Genomic DNA, 18,280 nt, shown 5'->3' with positions numbered 1-18,280 from the left:
ATAGAGGGGCTGGCAGGGCTGAAGTTGGCATTGCCCCAGGATGTGCCCAAAGCCACCTCCCCCATCTGCCACAAGGCTTTTCTGGTCCAGGAAGGAGCTATTTTAGGGACTTCCCAGGCCTGGTAAGGACAGAAAAATGGCCCCAAGACCCTTCCCCACCTACTCAATTGTGATCACAACTCACCTCCCCCGTCACTATGTACTTCCCATCAGGGGAGAAGGCCAGAGAACTCAGAGACTTCCTGAGGGCAAGGAAATGGGTTGATCACTGATTCCACTAAAGGATGGACTGCCAGACCCTAGCCTGGCTATGCTCACAGAATTCTGCCCAGTCCTCACTCCCAAACCTGGAAGAGGCCAGAAGTGAGCATGAGCAGATCCTATAGAGCCAATGTTGCCTGTGTGCTCAGCCATCCTGCATTCCCTGCTGCTAGGAGAAGGGGGCAGCAACATAGACAAATGGGGTTCTATACAAGTCAAGGTCCCTTCCACCCTAAAACTCCAAACCCACATGAGGTGGACATGTCTGAATGGGGACCCACCTCCCTTTCCCTCTACAGCAGTGGGCTTCCTAAGACCCACCAGCCCTGTAACCCTGAGAAATTCAGATGCAGGAAATGGCACAGATCTGGTCTAAGTATGGAGGTAGTGCTGAAGGGAGGACCCTGGCAGACATCACACTGAAACAGTACAGCCCATGCAATCACTCAAGGTGTTCTTGAAAGCCCATTGTTAACAACCAACTTCTTTTTCTGATACTTCCAGTTACCCTAAACAACTAAATGACCAGACTAATTTACAAGTTTTTTGGCAACAGGTTTCACTATTCCCAGACTGTATTGTTTTTTTCTCCCTCTTTTAACACTGTTTTTAAATCTGTTCCTTAACAATTCAGTAATCATCTCCCTCACATGTGTAAACTGGTGTGCAGATAACTAAGTAAATAAATGCCTCTGAGTAAGACTTTCACAATCTCATATAACATTTATCATCATCAATTCAAACCTCTGGTGGCTTCCCATTGCTCCTAAATCAGCAGACAAGGCAAACTGCCTACCTAATAGGCACTCACCCCTTCTTCCTTGCTGACAGAATACTAATTTTAAGTGGGATGGCAATGTCCCCAGCTAGTGTACATTTCCTCACCTCTCTTGTAGCTACACAGGTATGGCTACATGACTTAGTCTGGCCAACGAGAGGTGCTGTGTGTAATTTCCAGATGAGCTTCTCAAAGATAATTCTGCCCTGCTTCCTACTTGTTCCCCTTCTGAAAAAAAGGACATGACAGCTAGAACTCCATTTTCACTCAAGTGGCAACTTCGTGAACAGAAGCCTCACAATAAGCATGGTAGAACCACAAGACAGAAGTGGGGTCCTTAAGGCCCACAAAGACACGAGCACCCCCTGGGTGCCCACCTCCAGACTTATATGCAGAAAGAACATGCCCTTGTGCTTAAACCATGTTTGTTGTGGGGTTTCTATTGTCTGCAGGTACTTCTAACCTGTCATGTGCCTCGACCTTGGCCCAAACTTCCACCAAATATTATACAGGCATCAGTACACTGATTCTTCACACATATTAAATGAAGTCAGAATTCTCACTAACCAGTTTTGAGACGAGGAGACTTTAACACAGGGAAGTCCCCTCCCCAAGGTTACCTAACCAGACAGGGCAGAGCCCTGGAGTCTAGGCCAGAGGTCCTCAGTCCTGGCTGAATGTCAGAATTCCCTGGGGAGATTTTTAAAAATTTCAAAGCCATGCTAAGACTAGTGAGTAAAAGTTTGGCGAAGAACAGGGTAATAGCTGCAAAGTTTCAGAGAAGCTCCTGCTAAGATACTCACTTAATCTCAAAAGGAAAAAGAGAGGCTTCACAGAGGAGAACCCTGAGAGATACCACCTTTACCCAGGGTTCAAAGTAAACACCATCAGTCATGGGAGATCATGAACTTCCTGATAGAATGTACTGAGCAGAACACAGAATCCATTCTGAGCATTCCTGCCAAAGATGCAGACCCTTAATCTATGTATGAGAAAATCTATGTATGTGCTAAACCTAAGTGTTAGCACATTCTACAATATCTAGCCTATAATCCTCAAAAGTGTCAAGGTCACAAAAGTCAAGAAGAAATTGACTTTTGGAGAAAGTGCTTCAGACTGAGGGAGAATGAAGAGACAATATACTCAATGCATCATTCTGGACAAAATCCTTTTGCTATAAAGGACATTCTTAGGACAAACAGTAAAATCTGAATGAGAAGTAGATGGTAGTGATGTACCAATTTTAATTTCCTGATATTGTTGAATGTACTGTGGTAGAAGGACCATGCCATTTTTTTTTTTTCTGGAAATACAAGCCAAAGTATTCAGAGATACAGGGATGTCATGTCTACAACTTACTCTCAAATGATTCAGAAAAAAATTATTATGTATATGAAGAGAGAATGATAAAGCAAATGTGGTAAAATGTTAATATTTGAGAAGTTTGGGTAAAAGGTATACACACACTTTGTAATATTTTTACGTCTAAAATCATTTCAATATAAAAAGTTTTAAATTTGCCAATATCCAGGCCCCATTACAGACCAATGATCAAGTTGTCTCTGAGAGTGAGGACCAGTCCAGTGACTCTGAAATGCAGCCAGAGTGACAACCTCTACTGGCCACACCACCTCCTAAGCCAGACCTATCAATGGTTGAGAGGGGACCATTTCCATGCCATCTGCCAGATGACACAGTGATCAATCAGCTACAAAGCAGACCCCAGGCACCAGGCTGGGCCTACCCAGGGCCAAGGGCCTTCCCCAATAAACTGGCAGCTGGAGGGATCTTTCTAAATCCCATTCATTCATGAAATAGCAAGCGTCAGCAAAATGCTAGATACTGCTCTAGGTGAAAGGGACATAGAAATTCACTGAGAAAGTCCCTGCCCTCATAGAGCTCACTCTTTAGAAGGCAGATAGACAGTAGTATCATTAGTGAGGAAATTAGATAGCATATGACAAAGGAATATATTTTGTGGTGAAAAGTAAAACAGAAAAGGGAGATTGAGGGTGCTGGAAAGCATACCCCTAGTCTATAAACACCCTGTAATAGCTTCTCTTTGCAATCAGTATCCAACCCCCCTCCCCAAGGCCCATGTGATGTGGCTTCTGCCTGTTCCACCCTCCTCTCCCCCTCACCCACTCCTCCATTCCAGGCACATGGATCCTTCACTGCTTCTCAAACAAGCCAAGATTCTTAACCAGTGCCAGGCCTTTGCCCTTGCTGTTCCCTCTGCTGGAAACATTCTCCTCTCACCTTCACATAGGTCACCCCCTCACTTCCTGCAGGTGTCAGCCTCAGGGAACCATTTCCAGAGCCCTCTGATATGGCTTCTCCCCTACTCTGTGCCTACAAATTTGCCCTAACACATCCCTCATCATTTCCCCATAGCAGTGGTTACAGTGGGCTTGCTAGCCAATTGGCTTAGTCTATCTCCCCTGCTGAACTATCAGCCCTACAGAGAGCAGAGATTCTCATCTCTTTTGTTCACTGCTGTGTCGCCAGCACATGGGACAGTACCTAACACTGAGGAGAAACTTGTTGAATGTTGCTGAACTTATACTTATGGGTGAGTGAATGAAGGGGTCATCCAACCATGAGTATTTCCATGGTCCCACCCCTGCCCATGCTCAGGCCCCAGCTTACCTGGCAGCATTAAAAATGTGCTGCTGCTTGTTCTCCTTAGGGTCCAAAATCACCACCACACAGCTGGGGAGAAAGAAGAAAATGTGCCCAAACTGAGGGGAGTATTAAGGTCAAGGGATATCCCGTTTCCAGCAGAAGCCCACAGATAAACAAGGTTCCCTCTGAGCAGAAGAATCTCTCTGTTCACCTCCTTTTCCAGGTGTCTATGCTGAGAATTCTAAGGCACTTCACATTATTGCTAAAACATGTTCTTAAATAGAAACAGACACTTTCTCTTGGGAAACTTTCCTGCCAGGCCCTGGGTTAATACTTAATGTGCATTATCTCTTTAAATCCTTACAACTGCCAGGTAAGGTCTGGAATCTTAGTCCCATTTTACAGAGGAGGAAACTGAAGCCCAGAGGGGGGAAGTCCTTTGTCCAAGGCTACCAAGTATGTCTGGGACAGAGTGGGAATGTGAATCTATATCTGTCAGATTCAAGAGCCTGCTGTTGTCCTCTATCCTGAACTGCTTACTTCCCTGAGACTCAATAACTGTTCATCAGAAATGACCATGGGTCTTGCCCTGCCCTGTAAGGGTTAAGGGGTTTCTCTTTGGAACCTAGAACTGTATCAGGCTACATCAGTATTTTTGGAATAAACAGTGGCAGAATGTCCTTCAGTACTTTCAACTATCTAAGAAAAGGGTATCACTATTTCTTTTTTATAGACATAGAAGCAGAGGCTCAGAAAGGGGCACATGGTAGAGGTGGGACACAAATCCTGGCTGTCTTTCCTGTAATCGCTGCCACCTCCCACCTGCAGTCACAATAAGGCTTTCATAGTGCCATGGAATTCTCTCCACAGCCCACAAAGATAGGCAGCATTCCACATTCTATTATCTGCATTCTACAGATGGAAAAGCTGAGGCTCATCCACTCACTCACCCTGCTAGGTAGGCTACGTGGCCTGTGCTGGGATCACAGGTTAGGCCATTGCTGTTCTGGGCTGTGATGCCAAGCACCTTCTCCAGTGACACCTGCAGGGAAAACGCTCAAGTCAAAAGCACCTGCCCCCACAGGCCCCATGTGGCATATAACAGGAATTCATTTTGTTCCTGTTATATTGAACACACTCACCAAACTTCTATAGTCATCTACCTCCATCTAACCCTTGTTTTCCTCAACAGTTCTTTGACAAATAAACAGTGCCAGGTGAAGGACATAGAATGGTAAGAAAAACAGACAAAAAAATCCATTCCCTTCTGGAGCTCACATTCTGGGAGTGATAGGATGGAGGATATTCCAAGAAAGTAAACAGGAAAAATGTGTAAAATAAATACCAGGTGATGATAAGAGCAATAAAGAAGAACAAAGCAGCCCTGGTGAATGGCTCAGTTGGTTGGAATGTTGTCCTATACACCGTAAGTTTGCAGGTTGGATCTCCAAGCAAGGCATATACGGTAGGCAACCAATCAATATTTTGCTCTCACACCAATGTCTCTCTCTCTAAAATCAATAAACATATCCTTGGTTGAGAAAAAGGAAGGAAGGAAGGAAGGAAGGAAGGAAGGAAGGAAGGAAGGAAGGAAGGAAGGAAGGAAGGATGGAAGGAGGGGAGGAGGGGAGGAGGGGAGGGAGGGGAAAGAAAGGAAGAAAGAACAGAAGAGAGAGAGAGAGAAAGAGAAGAGAAAGGGAAAGAGAAAGAAAGAAAAGAAAAAAGAGAAAGGCAAAGCAGGGAAGGAAATTAGAAGCACAGGGGAAGGGGAGAAGGCCTCACTAAGAAGGTGACCTTTGAAAAAATTTCTAAGTATTCTGTGTGGATGAAAGACTTGAAACTCTACATCAACCTAAAAAAAAAAAGGCACTATTATCAGCATCCTTTTACAGGAGGACATTGAGGTCCAAGGTCCCACAGCAGCAGAGTGGCAAGGTAGGGATACGAACCCAGTTAGTCAGGCTCCAAAGCCAGCACTTTGGGCCCTGCAGGGGAGGAGACACAGCAGCAAAAGTGGACACTCTCCATTCCCTCATCAAATTTATAGTCTATTGGTTCAACAAGTAAAGAAAAACGTGAACAGTCACATTTAAATTGAAAAACTCTCTAAGCAAAGTAAGTTAAATGCACCAGTCTCCATCATGGTTGATCAGACAGTTTAGAGTATGGACTCATAGAATTGCATACTTTCATATTTTGAATAGACTAGTTTCTATTAAAATTTTTTGTTTCAATTTTTTTATTTTAGAGAGAGGCGAAGGGAAAAAGGGAGAGAAACATTGATGTGGATGAGAAACATCGATCGGCTGCCTTCCATACACACCCCAACTGGGACCAAACCCACAACCCGGGCATATGCCCTGACCTAGAATCTAACTGGTGACCTTTGGGTTTGCAGGTTGATGCCCAACCAAATAAGCCACTCTGGCCAGGCTAGTTTCTAATCATTATAAAGTAAAACATTCTCAAGCACGTACCTAGCCTCAGAAATGGAGGGCAAATATGGGACAATAATAGCTAACATTTATTGGCTAACTATGATTGTGTTGACTTATTTAATAATAACCCTGTGCTTTGGTCATTCCACATCATTTTCATCTCACAGATGAGGAACAGAGGCCCGGAGGGATTTCCCATCCAACAAAGAGCAGTGCCAGGACTTTATCCCAAGCAACCAGGCAATGGCACTCATGTTTTTTTATCTGTCAATCAGCACTACTGGGCATTAGTATAACTAGTCATTTCTAGACTAGGTCTTTTGCAAGCCAGGTGGACTCTGCACCACCAAACAAGGAAAATAAATAAATAATACCAATAACCTAAAATACACAATCATAACAGTATAATTATGTTACTAATAAGAGTATTTGCATACCAGGTGTTGTTCTAAGTGCTTAAGGTATGTTGAGCTCACTTAATCCTCACAAATACTCTATAAGGGAATATTTATACTATTATCCTCATTTTACAGATGAGGAAATTGAGGTACAGAAAAGTTCGTAACAGGAAGAATAGCTTAAGGTTTACACCCAGGCAGTCTGGGTCCAGAGGTTATGCCCTTATCCACCTTGCTATACTGCTTCTTTGAAGTTGCCATCGTTATTCCTCTACATAATAGAAAGCTTAGAGCTGACAAGACACTTTCAGGAACATACAAGATAAAAGGCTATGAAGTATAGGTAGCTGGGTGGGAGATTAAGATGGATGTTTGTTTTAGGCTGGAGTTCAAGGCCTCTGGTAGAGATAATCAGGCTAAGAATTGAGGGATGAGGAGCCAGCCAGGTAGACTGAGGCAAACAGCACAAAGGACTCACCAAAGGCAAAGGCTGGGAAGCGGGAAAGAGCTTCGTTGCTCAAGAAAACAGCAGAACAATGAGACTCAACCTTTTTTAAAAAATATTTTTTTAATCCTCACTTAACCTTTTTCAGAAGAAGGGTGAGGGAGGTACGACAGAGAGGGGTCACTTGTCCAGGGCCTCCCAGCTAGTAGTGGGTGATATAATCAGAGTGCAGAAGGAATCCACAAGCATCTACCATGTATCCATCTTTTGTCGGACTCTGTGTCAAGCAGGTCATACAATTTCATTTCATCTCACTGCAACTCCATGGCATGGTTATTTTCTCCATTTTATAAAAAGCATACTTTGGGGCTCAGAGAGTTGGAGAACAATTTTTAAAATAGCTGCTGTGCAATGGAATTCCCTCCACTCACTCTAAAATCATCTCCTTTGTCTATGTCTCAGGACTTTTGTAAGCCCTCCCCCTACGCAGCACTGCTGAGGTTTTACAATTACTCACACTCTCCCCATAATTTAGGTTGGCGATAAGGAATAAGAATTCCACTTGGTAAGGGAGAACGAAAGAGAAGGCAGGGGGTGAGAGGGAAGAAAGGGAAGAGCTGAGGGAGAGTTGGGGCGGGTAAGACTCAGGGCCCTAAAGACATAGCCGGAGCGAGGTCAACAAAAGTGGAAGGGCCCAGAGAGACGTCTAAAGACTGAAGGGGCACACATGCAGGAAAGCAGGACCACAGAGGAACCCAGGAATATTCCATGGACTGAGGGTGGGGCCAGGGTTTGAGAGGCGGGGCTAGTAATGACACGCAGTACCCGAGAGAGGAGGAGACCCGAAAGTGGAGGGAGCCTTGACTAGAGGGGCAGGGCTGAGGGGCGCAACTAGGTCTGAGCGCTAAAAGCCAGAAGCCAGGCGGGATCAAAGATCTAAGGGAAGGACCTGGACAGGGAAGGGTAGACAGCTCCTCACCCGGTTCTGCACTGAGTCCTCGGGCGCCGCGGGGAGTCGCGGCCGCCGACGGAGGCAGAGCATGGGAGCTGGGGGCGGGGAGGACTGGCCCCTCCGCGCTGGAATTCCCGCCATAATAGATGGCAGCTTCTCGACTGCATCGTTCCGCACACAACCTCCAGGTCCCAAGGCCGCCATGGTCGCACAGGCGCCAGACTACCGTTTCACTCTTCAACCGCCTCAACCGCCACTACGCAAATAACGAACCGCCGCGGGAAAGCTGGCGCCGCCACCCATTGGATGCGGTATCTGCAGGTGTGGCCAATCTCAGGGCTGCCTGATGGTGCTTTTGACCAATGAAGGTTAAGAGGAGGAGCGGAGTGTTTCGCGGGGTGGAGCTACAGCTAGGTTTAAGAAATGGCGGCGGGTTACGTCCAATCTGCGTTTTGATCAATCACTGAAACCTACTGGTTTTAACTTTTACGTGGCTAAGACCAAAGCCGCCTCATCCCGCTTTCTGCTGAGTTCCCCAGAGCAACTAGCAACGCAGTGGCAGTCTCCCGGATTTACCCTAGGGCGGAGCCGAAACAGACTAATGAGTTGACTAGGGCTTGGAATGCTGTGACTCCACCTCTGCGCGAACCTGTGCTAAAATCGCAGTGACTGAGAGCAGACGTACAGCTAGCTATTTCGCTGTGACTAGGGCGTAGCTGTGGTAACCCGGCTGGACAGATAGTACGCAGGCGCTCTCTTCCCTACCAAGGCTCGTGAAGTGCTACAGTCCCTCTGTTAGAGGCTGGAGGAGAGCGCGCGGGCGGGGCGGGGCGGGGTGAGGCGGCTCCCGATGACCACAGAGCTACTGCCGCAGACAGGGAAAATCTCTGTTGGGCTGGACAGCCGGGCTTCCGAATTGCTCCAACACAGCCGGCCTACTGCGAGCCGAAAACCGCTCTGTGAGGTTCTACAAGTGATCACAATAGTGGAATGGGGCTTGCAGCGGCTGGGGCCCGAAAGTAAATGCCTTTCTCCGCACCTGGTCCAGCTTGCAGTCTCTAGAAGTGGGATTAGCAGGGCGAAGAGACATTATTTTCTTTGTGACCCTGCTGGACACAAAAGAGCCTGGCATATTTTGTTCCTGCCCTGACAGCTCATGGATAAGCAAGGGGTCAAAATTGAAGAACTAAATACACAATCTGGGCATCATCCATAATCCTTTCTTTTCTTTAATACCATTGCCCCCAATCTTGTTTATTAACCCATCCTTTGACTCTACCCCCCAAACACACAACCACCCTGCAACAATCACAACAAGAACTGTAACATATTGGCAATTTCGTTACAAATGCAAATACAGAAATCTTAACTAGTAGGAAATTTTTTAAAAATCCCCATTCCCAGTTTGCCCACTTCTGTCACAGTGTAGTCCAGCCAGCCATCATTCATCCATCTCTCTCTCAGAGAGAAATATCCACCTGCTGTTCCATTTATTTATGCGTTCATTGGTACCGCCTATGTGCCCTGACCTGGGCTCAAACCCACCAACCTTGGTGCATCAGGATGACATTCCAACCAACCAAGCTACCCAGCCAGGACCATGCCATCATCCCTTACCAAGACACTGTGGTGTGGTAGCTGCTTGCTGCTCTCCCTGCTTCCATTCTTGCCTCCCTTACAGCAACAACAATAACTTACTGTATGCCAGGCACTTTTCCAAGTGTTTCACATATATAATGAGAATGACAATTATACCTAGCAGCCAGGTGAGTATAAAAATCAGGTTATGTCTGTGTTGTATAAGTCCCACTAGTGGCTGCCAGGCTGTTCCTCTCACAGACTAGTCCATTTCCACCTCAAGGTCCACCCCTGAGTCAGTCTTGTAGAAGCCTCTTAGCTAAGAGTTGGGTGAGGAGCGGGTTGGGTAAGGAGCAATTTCTAAAGGTGATTCAGGAGAGGGCATGGATGCTAGGTAGAAACAAGACGAAACATAACCAGGGAAGTGACTGCCAAGGTACTTAAAAGCCTGCCCAGCAGCCAAAGGAAACAATTCTGTTTTAGGTGCCTTCAGGAACAAATGCCAGTCAGCTCTAGTGGGGTAGGGGTTCAGTTAGGAAATTCATCTGGATGGCAGTGACAAAACCCTGAAATAATAATGACTTCAACAAATTATGGGGTGTGTAGGAAGCATCATGGTAATGTTGCAGTAACCAACTCAAAGTCTCAATGCCTTATTACAAGAAAGGTTCATTTCTTGCTCACACTATGTGCTTTGCAGGTCATTCATGGCCCTACTCTATCTTAATTGAAGACTCGGGATGAAGTAATCACCCCCTGTATGGAATATTACTGGTTTTCTGGATAGTGGGGAGCATCACTCTGCTACACTGAATATTTAGAAGTGGCCCATGTCATTTCACTGCTTTGGCCAAAACAAGTCTATGGCAAGCCTCAGGTGAAGGGAGTAGAGATGTGTAGTTTTCACGTGTGAAGGGCAGCAAATATTTTCAACAATGATACAATCTACTTCTGAATTTATTTTTCTCATATAAAACAAGTACAGAGGTTGGCCGACTAGCACTGGTGTGGAGGCTCCCACAACTGTCAGTGATGAAGGGCCTATCTTTCTGTTCTGTCATCCCTAGCATATAGCTTCATCCAAGAGGGCTGCCAGTGCCCAGCCATCATGCCCTAACATTTTCAGCAGGAAGAAAAAGGAAGGAGGAAGAGCACAAAGGACCCAGGTCTAATCTAAGTCAACCCTCTCTACAAAGTCTTCTCAGAAACTTCACTCAGTGTTGGGTCATCATTGGTTGCCCCCAACTGCAAAGGAGGCTGGGAAATGGCGTGTGTGCGTGTGTGTGTGTGTGTGTGTGTGTGTGTGTGTGTGTGTTTAAGATTTATTTCCAGACAGAGGAAAAGGGAAGGAGAAAGAGAGGGAGAGAAACATCAGTGTGTGGTTGCCTCTCACACACCCCCACTGGGGACCTGGCTTGTAACCCAGGCATGTGCCGTGACTGGGAACTGAACCAATAACCATTTGGTTTGCAGGCCCGTGCTCAATCCACTGAGCCACACTAGCCAGGGCAAGAATGTAGTCTTTTATCTGGGAATTTAACAGCCCTGAAGAAATTTTGGGTTAGTAAGGAAGAAAAGAAGAGCTTCTAGCAGTGTATATTACTCCATGCTCTAGATAAGACAAACAAGATTAAAGTATTCTATGAAAAAAGGACACTGGCTGTTCATTTAAAGTAGATTTTTTGAGAGGGCTATTGCCCATCATAAATGTTGCCATTCAGAGGAACAAAAGAAAATGAGAGCAAGACCAAATTAGAAAGAGCTTTTTAAAAAAATTATATTCACTATCCTCTTTTGCCCCTCAAGATGCTCTGATTCCACTTGAGAACCCCTTTGCATTTAAGGTACCATCCCAGATGTCTCAAACACGAAACTATTCATTGGCCAGAACTTAGTTGTCATCACAAATAGCTGCAAAGGAATGCCAGAAACAGTGTTTTAGCGTGGCATATTATGGCCTCAAATAAAGTTAGAGTTTTGTTAGTAAGAAAGAAGAGAGTAGGTAAAGGAGTTGTTTTTGCCCCAGCATAGCGGCTGGGAAGTGCTGCTACACTGAATTTCCTACGTGTGTCCAGAATGAGGCTGGTGAGAGCATTTGGATCCCAGACCAAGGCTGAAGGGACTGCAGAAGACAGAATTCCTGGCTGTGGGCCCTAAGGTTCTGCTCTTGGGGTGCTCCATCTCTTCTCTGATCAGCCCTCTGTCGTCTTTCACCAGCTGCCACTCTGTCCCACTTCCCCTCTCTTTCTGCCTGTTGCCTGAGAAGTCTTGCTTTCATCCCCACCTCTGTTCATCCCATCCAGCTCCTCCGCACTGGTGGCCTCTGTTAGTTTTTTATTTGTTCTTCCCAGTGTTTCTTTATGCAAATACAAGCAAATCTGAATATATGTTCATATTCTCATCCTTATTACTATACTAGTTTCCTGTGACTGCTATAACAAACTTGGTGGCTTAGGACAACAGGAAGTATTGTCTCATAGTCCACATTGGTTTTACTGAGCCAAAATCAAAGTGTTGGCAGTGCTGCATTCCCTGACAAGCTCTAAAGGAGAATCTGTTACATATTCCTTCCAGTTTCTGGTGTCCACAGGCACTCCTTGGCTTGTGGCCACATTACTCCAATCTCTGCTTCCATGGTTGCATCACCTTCTTCTTTTTTTGTCTGTGGTATTGTATTTAAGGCCAATCTGGATGATCTGGGATAATTCTCCCATCTCAAGATCTTTAACTTTATCACATCTTTTGTCATGAAATGTAATATTCATAGGTTCCAGGAACATAGACATCTTTTGGAGACCATTATTCACTTACCACAGTAACTAAAAAATTATATTCTCTATTTGGAACCTTGCTTTATTCACTATATGCCTGACAATGATTGTATGTCAGTTCCTACAGTCCTCCACAGTCTGTTTTATTTTTTTTGACATTTTTTAATTGATTATGCCATTACATTTGTTCTATTTCCCCCCTGCACACGGAGGGTTCCCCTCCACCCTGCACACCCCTCCCCCACCATGCCCCCCTTTAGTTCATGAACACGTGTCTCAATTTCTTTAGATTCTATATTTCCCCTACTATTCTTACCCTCCCCCTATCTATTTTCTATCTACTGTCTATGCTACTTATTTTCCCTCCACAGTCTGTTTTAGAGTTGCATAGTACTCTTTTGTGGTCATGTGGCTGAGTTAATTTACCCTGTCTCGTATAGAAAGTATTGTTCCCCACTCTCTATCATTCCTTACTCTTCCTTTTTAAAAAATCCTCATTCTAGAATATATTTATTGACTTCAGAGAGAGTGGAAGGGGATTGGAGAGGGGAGGAGAAAGAGAGAGAGAAACATCAATGTGAGAGAGAAACATTGGTCAGTTCCATCCCATATGTGCCCCGCAACCCAGGTGTGTGCACTGACTGCGATTGAGGCCACAAACTTTTGCTTCAACCAGCGCTTCAACCAGCAGTGCTTCAACCAGCTGAGCTGTCTGGCCAGGGCTCCTTACTCTTCCTTTTTAACAGACAGCAAGCCTCATAGGCCTCAGCGAGTAAAAGTATTCAGTGTTTTTTTACAGTTTACTTCTATTTATGGAATTGATATTGGTTTTCCATTTGCAACTTCGTGTAAAGTTAATCAAAGGTATCTTTTTAAAATTTATTTATTTTTATTGATTATGCCATTACAGTTGTTCTATTCCCCCCTTCATTCCCCTCCACCCTACCTCCCCATCCCCATTACCCCCCCTTTAGTTTATGACCATGTGTCTCAAGTTCTTTAGATTCTATATTTCCCATACTATTCTTGCCCCCCCCATCTATTTTCTATCTATCATCTATGCTACTTATTTTCTGTACCTTCTCCCCCCATCTCCTCCTCCCACTCCCCTGTTGCTAACCCTCCTTGAGATCTTCATTTCTATGTTTCCACTCCTGATCTAGCTGTCCTTTTAGTTTGCTTTTGTTTTAGGTGTGGTTGTTAATAACTGTGAGTTTGTTGTCCTTTCACTGTTCATGTTTCTTTAACTTCTTTTTTTTAGATAAGTCCCTTTAACATTTCATATAATAAGGGCTTGGTGATGATGAACTCCTTGAATTTGATCTTATCTGAGAAGCACTTTATCTGTCCTTCCATGCTAAATGAAAGTTTTGCTGGATAGAGCAATCTTGGTTGTAGGTCTTTAGATTTCACGACTTGGAATACGTCTTTCCAGCCCCTTCTTGCCTGCAAGGTCTCTTTTGAGAAATCCGCTGACAGTCTGATGGGAAGTCCTTTGTAGGTGACTGTCCCCTTAGCTCTTGCTGCTTCTAGGATTCTCTCCTTCATTTTAATCTTGGCTAATGTAATGATGATGTGCCTTGGTGTGTTCCTTCTTGGGTCCAACTTCTTTGGTACTCTCTGAGCTTCCTGGATTTCCTGGAAGTCTATTTCCCTTTGCCAGATTGGGGAAATTCTCCTTTATTATTTGTTCAAATAAGTTTTCCACTGGTGGCTGTGCCTTTCCCCCTTCTGGTACCCCTATAACTCGGATGTTGGAGCCTTTAAAGATGTCCTGGAGGTTCCTAAGACTCTCCTCATTTCTTTGAATTCTTGCTTCCTGACTCTTTTCTGTTTGGCCATTATTTGCTTTCTTCTGGTCCACTCCATTGATTTGAGTCCCAGTTTCCTTTTCATTGCTATTGGTGTCCTGTGCAATTCCATTCATTTCAATTAGTTTTGCCTTCATATGTTTGTCTAATTTGTGGCTATAATCAACCAGTTCTGTGAGGATCCTGATCACCAGTGTTTTAAACTGGGCGTCTGGGAGTTTTGCTATTTCTTCATCGCTTAGATTTATAGGCTCTGGGGCTTTGAGATCTTCTTGAGCCATTTTTGGTCTGTTCGTGCCCTTTAAGTGTGAGGAGCGAATCCTTGGACTCCCAGGTCGCTGGGTTGTGATGCTGTACGTGAGGGCGTGGTCAGAGCGGGTAAATGGCGACCCCCTCTGCTGTTTGTCACAGCTGGGTGAGGAGCAGAGCCTTAGGTGGTTCACCGGGCCACTCAGAGTCACTGGGTTATGACGCTGTATGTGGAGGTGGGGTCAGAGCGGGGAAATGGCGGAGCCCTCCGCTGCCGCTTGCTGCTTGCCGCTTGCCGCAGGGACCCACTGGGGCCCAGTCCAATCACCCACTCCCTCGCGTGTCTATCCGTGCACAAATGCGCGACCACAGTCAACCCGCAGCCCTGCTCCTCCGCTGTTTCCCCCGCGGTCACTCGCTTGGTCGCTCGCTCGGTAGCTCGCTCAGTTGCTCACTAGGTCCAACCCTGCGCCTGGATTCCGCGCGCCTGGATTCCGTGCACCTGAGTCCGTCTGACTGAGTTTTCCTGTGCAACCCCGCTCCACCAGCTGCTGGTTTCGCCCCTTACTGGTCAGGCTGAAGAATTTGTTGTTAACAGATTTCCAAAAAGTTCAATTTTCTGTGTTCTGGCCGTGTTTTCTGTTGCTAATATTTAGTTGTCTCTAAACTTGGTTGTGTGAGAAGGCACGGCATATCCACCTATGCCTCCATCTTGGCGGAAGTCTGGAGAAATGTTTATTCCAGTTCTTTCCCTATTGTTTAATCAGATTATTTTTGTTGTTGTTTAAAAACTGTTTAGCCCTGGCTGGTGTGGCTCAGTGGACTGAGTGCTGGCCTGTGAACCAAAAGGTCTCTGGTTCAATTTCCAGTTAAGGCACATGCCTGGTTTGTGGGCCAGGACCCCAGTTGGGGGCATGTGAGAGGCAACCGATACATGTTTTTCTCACACACTGATTTTCTCTACTTCTCTTTCTCTCTCCCTTTCCCCTCTCTCTAAAAGTAAATATATAAAATTATTAAAAAATGTGTTTTTACAGACTGATCTGTTTCAGAGTGAGGTCCAGATCCTGCATTTGGGTGATATTCCTGAAATCTCTTTAAATAATTTACAACCCTCCCCCCCCCACCCATGAAGGAAGACCAAGAAGGAGGCAAAAACCCAGCTCTAGAGGATGGAGGCTAGATGGGAGGGGTAGATGAGGTGGAATAGGCAGGTTGATGCTGTTAAAAGGTGGAGTGGAAAAATGCAATATAGGTAGGAGGCACAGAGATCTTGGGGGTCGGGTGCAGGGGCTTGGACCCCAAAGGAACTCTGGGTGTGAGCATTCACAGGGAGGGGTGGGGCTGGACCTGATATCATTGACCCCACTACCTGGCAGGTTCCCAGTGGAGGATGGCCTGGCTGTAGTGCATGGGTCGTCAGCACCTGTGCAGTAAGCACTTCACACCTTCCTGCTTCCAGTGGCACTGGGGCGTGTGCTACCTGCAGCCAGATTCTGTACCCTCCATATTCTCTGGGCACCATCTGCCATGGTTAGCATGGAGTGGTCCTAATGCTGGACGCTAACCATCTGCCCCTTCCACACCTGCCTTCCTGACTTGAGAAGTAACTGTGGAGTCTTGTCTGTAGGGAAGTACCTCCTGGAGCCTTACTCTCAGCCCTCCCTCTTGAAGGAAGTTCTTCCCTAAGGTTTGGACTTACCTGAGGTAAGTCTCCCTTAGAGTCTGAACCCCCCAACCCATAGTCCCTTCCTGAAGAAAGCCCCTTTAGAGTCTCACCCAGACGTACCCCACTCCCCCCATGCCTTGTCTCCCAAAGCAACCAGAAGCCAGTTGTACCTCCACAGGAGTCCACATCCCTGTGTCCTGGCCCAGACATCCTAGCTTGTAGCTGTGAACACCTGGTGGTGCTGGGGCCAGCATCAGGGGACTCTGAGGATGCAGCTACCCTGTTCCTGACACCCCCTCCACCCAGAGTGTTTTGCTGGCTCCCACAGGGCTTCACCCTGGAGTCCCCTCCCAATACCTGCAGGCTGAGCTGGGCTACGCACTGGGAGCACTGCTTCAGAAGGTGCAGAGGCTGCAGCAGTGCCAAGAACAGCTCCAGGCAACCTGCACAGCTGCACAGGAAAAGCTTGCTACGAAGGGTGCATGGGACCTGCCTGACCCACACAACATGTGTTTTTGTTTAAGCTAGAGCCCAATATTTAAAAATCAGAACATTCCACCCATGTTTTCAAATTTTGGGCTTTCCTTGGGGAAAAAAAATTAATCTGGCAAAGTAGTGGCTGTTCTGCTTATTAATATTTAAGCCCTTACTCTCTGCCAGACACAGAGTTAATAACTTACAGAAAATTCACTATGATTTTTATACTTGTCCCCATCTTCCAGATGAAAAAGCTGAGGCACAGAATGACACAGTAATTTGTCCAAAGTCAAACAGCCAGTATCTTGCAGAGCCAGGATTCAAACCAGGTGTCTTCTGTTAGCTCCTGTTGGAGTGTCCCTGTCTGGCCCTTATAGAGCTTGAGTTTGTGACCCCTCTACCAGAGTCCCCCGTACCCTATCTAAAATCATTTCTTTCTTTAAAAAAGTCTTATTCATTTATTTTTAGAGAAGGGAAGGGAGGGAGAAAGAGAGGGAGAGAAACATCAATGTGTGGTTGCCTCTTACATGCCCCCAACTGGGGACCTGGCCTGCAACCCAGGCATGTGCCCTGACTGGGAATCGAACTGGTGACCTTTCAGTTTGCAGTCTGGCACTCAGTTCACTGAGCCACACCAGCCAGGGCTGTGTCTCTCATATTGATGTCCCTGTCTCCCTGTCCCTACATTTTTCCTATCTCCTACATCTATCTTTCCATGATTGTGTCACCCCACACCTCTTTCTCTGCTTCCCCATACTTCTTTATTCTCCATGAATCTCTCTCTGGCTCTCACGTCTGCTTCCCTGTTTCCCATCTCTCTCTCTCTCTGCCTACATCACGCTCCTTTTCCTGAAACCCACTTCCCACCTGGGCCTCCCTGCTCCTTATAATTTCCTCACTCCCCTGTGTTCTCCATCTCTACCACTTCTTTCCTCTGAATCTAAGGAATCCCAGGCCTTCACCATCATCTGCGGAGAGCCCGACATAACTGTGGCCTTTGCCCAAGGTCCTGTACTTCCCATATTACATGTCAAGCCTGAGCTCCTAGACTCTCAGACCCCCAGTGCTAGGGACCAGGAAAGATGTTACTGGACAGATGACAGAAGACAGAGGAAGAGACTTGGTCCATCCCCCTTACCCATCCTTGGACGTAGCAATGCCTCTCTCAAGGGCCCAGCTCCCACTCTCCTAGGGTCCCCTTAAACCTTAGAGCCAAGTTGGGCCCAAGACCCCCATCAGCCTGACTCCCTTCAGTACCAGGTACCTGCCACCCTCAGCTCAAATCTTTGCAGTCAGTAAAACAACTTCAAAACAGAACAAGGTTTGTTTTGTTTGGAGACAATTGTACCTGCTTCTGAAGAGCCTCTCAAATCCCTTGCCAAGACTGATGCTGAGCTGGGAACACAGCAGACAAAGTCCTGCCTTCATGGTACTTACATTCTGCTTGAGTAGAAGATGAACTAGTAACCTAATAAATGAGATAATTTTAGATTATGATAAGTGCATTAAGAATGTATGAAAATGTAATGGAACAGGGAAGAAAAAAAGTGTTTGAGAATAAAACTCTCTAAGGAAACAACGTTTGAGTAGAGACCTAGATGATGAGAAGCCCTGGAAGGTATGTGGGTTGGATGTTCCAGGAAGAAGAGCCCCTGCAAATGTCCAACATCTAAGGTTATTAGCTGAAGGACAGTGTTGCTATGGTGAAAAGTAAAGGAAGGAGGGAAGTAAATGTGTGGCTGTGGTGAGGTGTGTGTGCAATTTTAAGGTTTTACTAAAAAGGCATCAGTAGGTAAGATCTTAAGAGGGGAAAGAGGGAACCAAATAT

The 18,280-nt window shown here is 46.0% G+C and overlaps 2 protein-coding genes across 5 annotated transcripts in view; one reads left to right on the top strand and one right to left on the bottom strand.

The window, feature by feature from the left end:
• Positions 1-8,135, bottom strand: part of WDR62 (WD repeat domain 62) — a 47,539-nt gene extending 39,404 nt beyond the window's left edge. For 2 of the 4 annotated variants that reach the window (XM_053667614.1, XM_053667615.1), the window contains exons 1-4: positions 7,925-8,135; positions 4,615-4,706; positions 3,689-3,751; positions 185-242 (exon numbers count right to left, since the gene is read on the bottom strand). In XM_053667614.1, the coding sequence (XP_053523589.1) occupies positions 185-242; positions 3,689-3,751; positions 4,615-4,706; positions 7,925-8,101 (390 nt within the window). In that variant the 5' untranslated portion in view covers positions 8,102-8,135. Of the gene's footprint in view, positions 1-184; positions 243-1,146; positions 1,198-3,688; positions 3,752-4,614; positions 4,707-7,924 lie in introns of those variants that run through there. The other 2 variants (XM_053667617.1, XM_053667616.1) reach the window with 2 other exon arrangements.
• THAP8 (THAP domain containing 8) lies at positions 8,100-17,655 on the top strand. The gene is given in 7 exon segments (XM_053667597.1): positions 8,100-8,157; positions 8,801-8,870; positions 9,579-9,663; positions 15,715-15,824; positions 16,090-16,276; positions 16,279-16,413; positions 17,398-17,655. Coding segments are annotated over 7 exon segments (903 nt in total).
• The last annotated feature ends 625 nt before the right edge of the window (positions 17,656-18,280 follow it).

This window comes from Artibeus jamaicensis, unplaced genomic scaffold (genome assembly GCF_021234435.1).
Source record: "Artibeus jamaicensis isolate MK-2021 breed Jamaican fruit bat unplaced genomic scaffold, CSHL_Jam_final contig_470, whole genome shotgun sequence".
Taxonomy (NCBI): Eukaryota; Metazoa; Chordata; class Mammalia; order Chiroptera; family Phyllostomidae; genus Artibeus; species Artibeus jamaicensis.
This window is presented reverse-complemented; position numbering and strand designations above follow the sequence as displayed.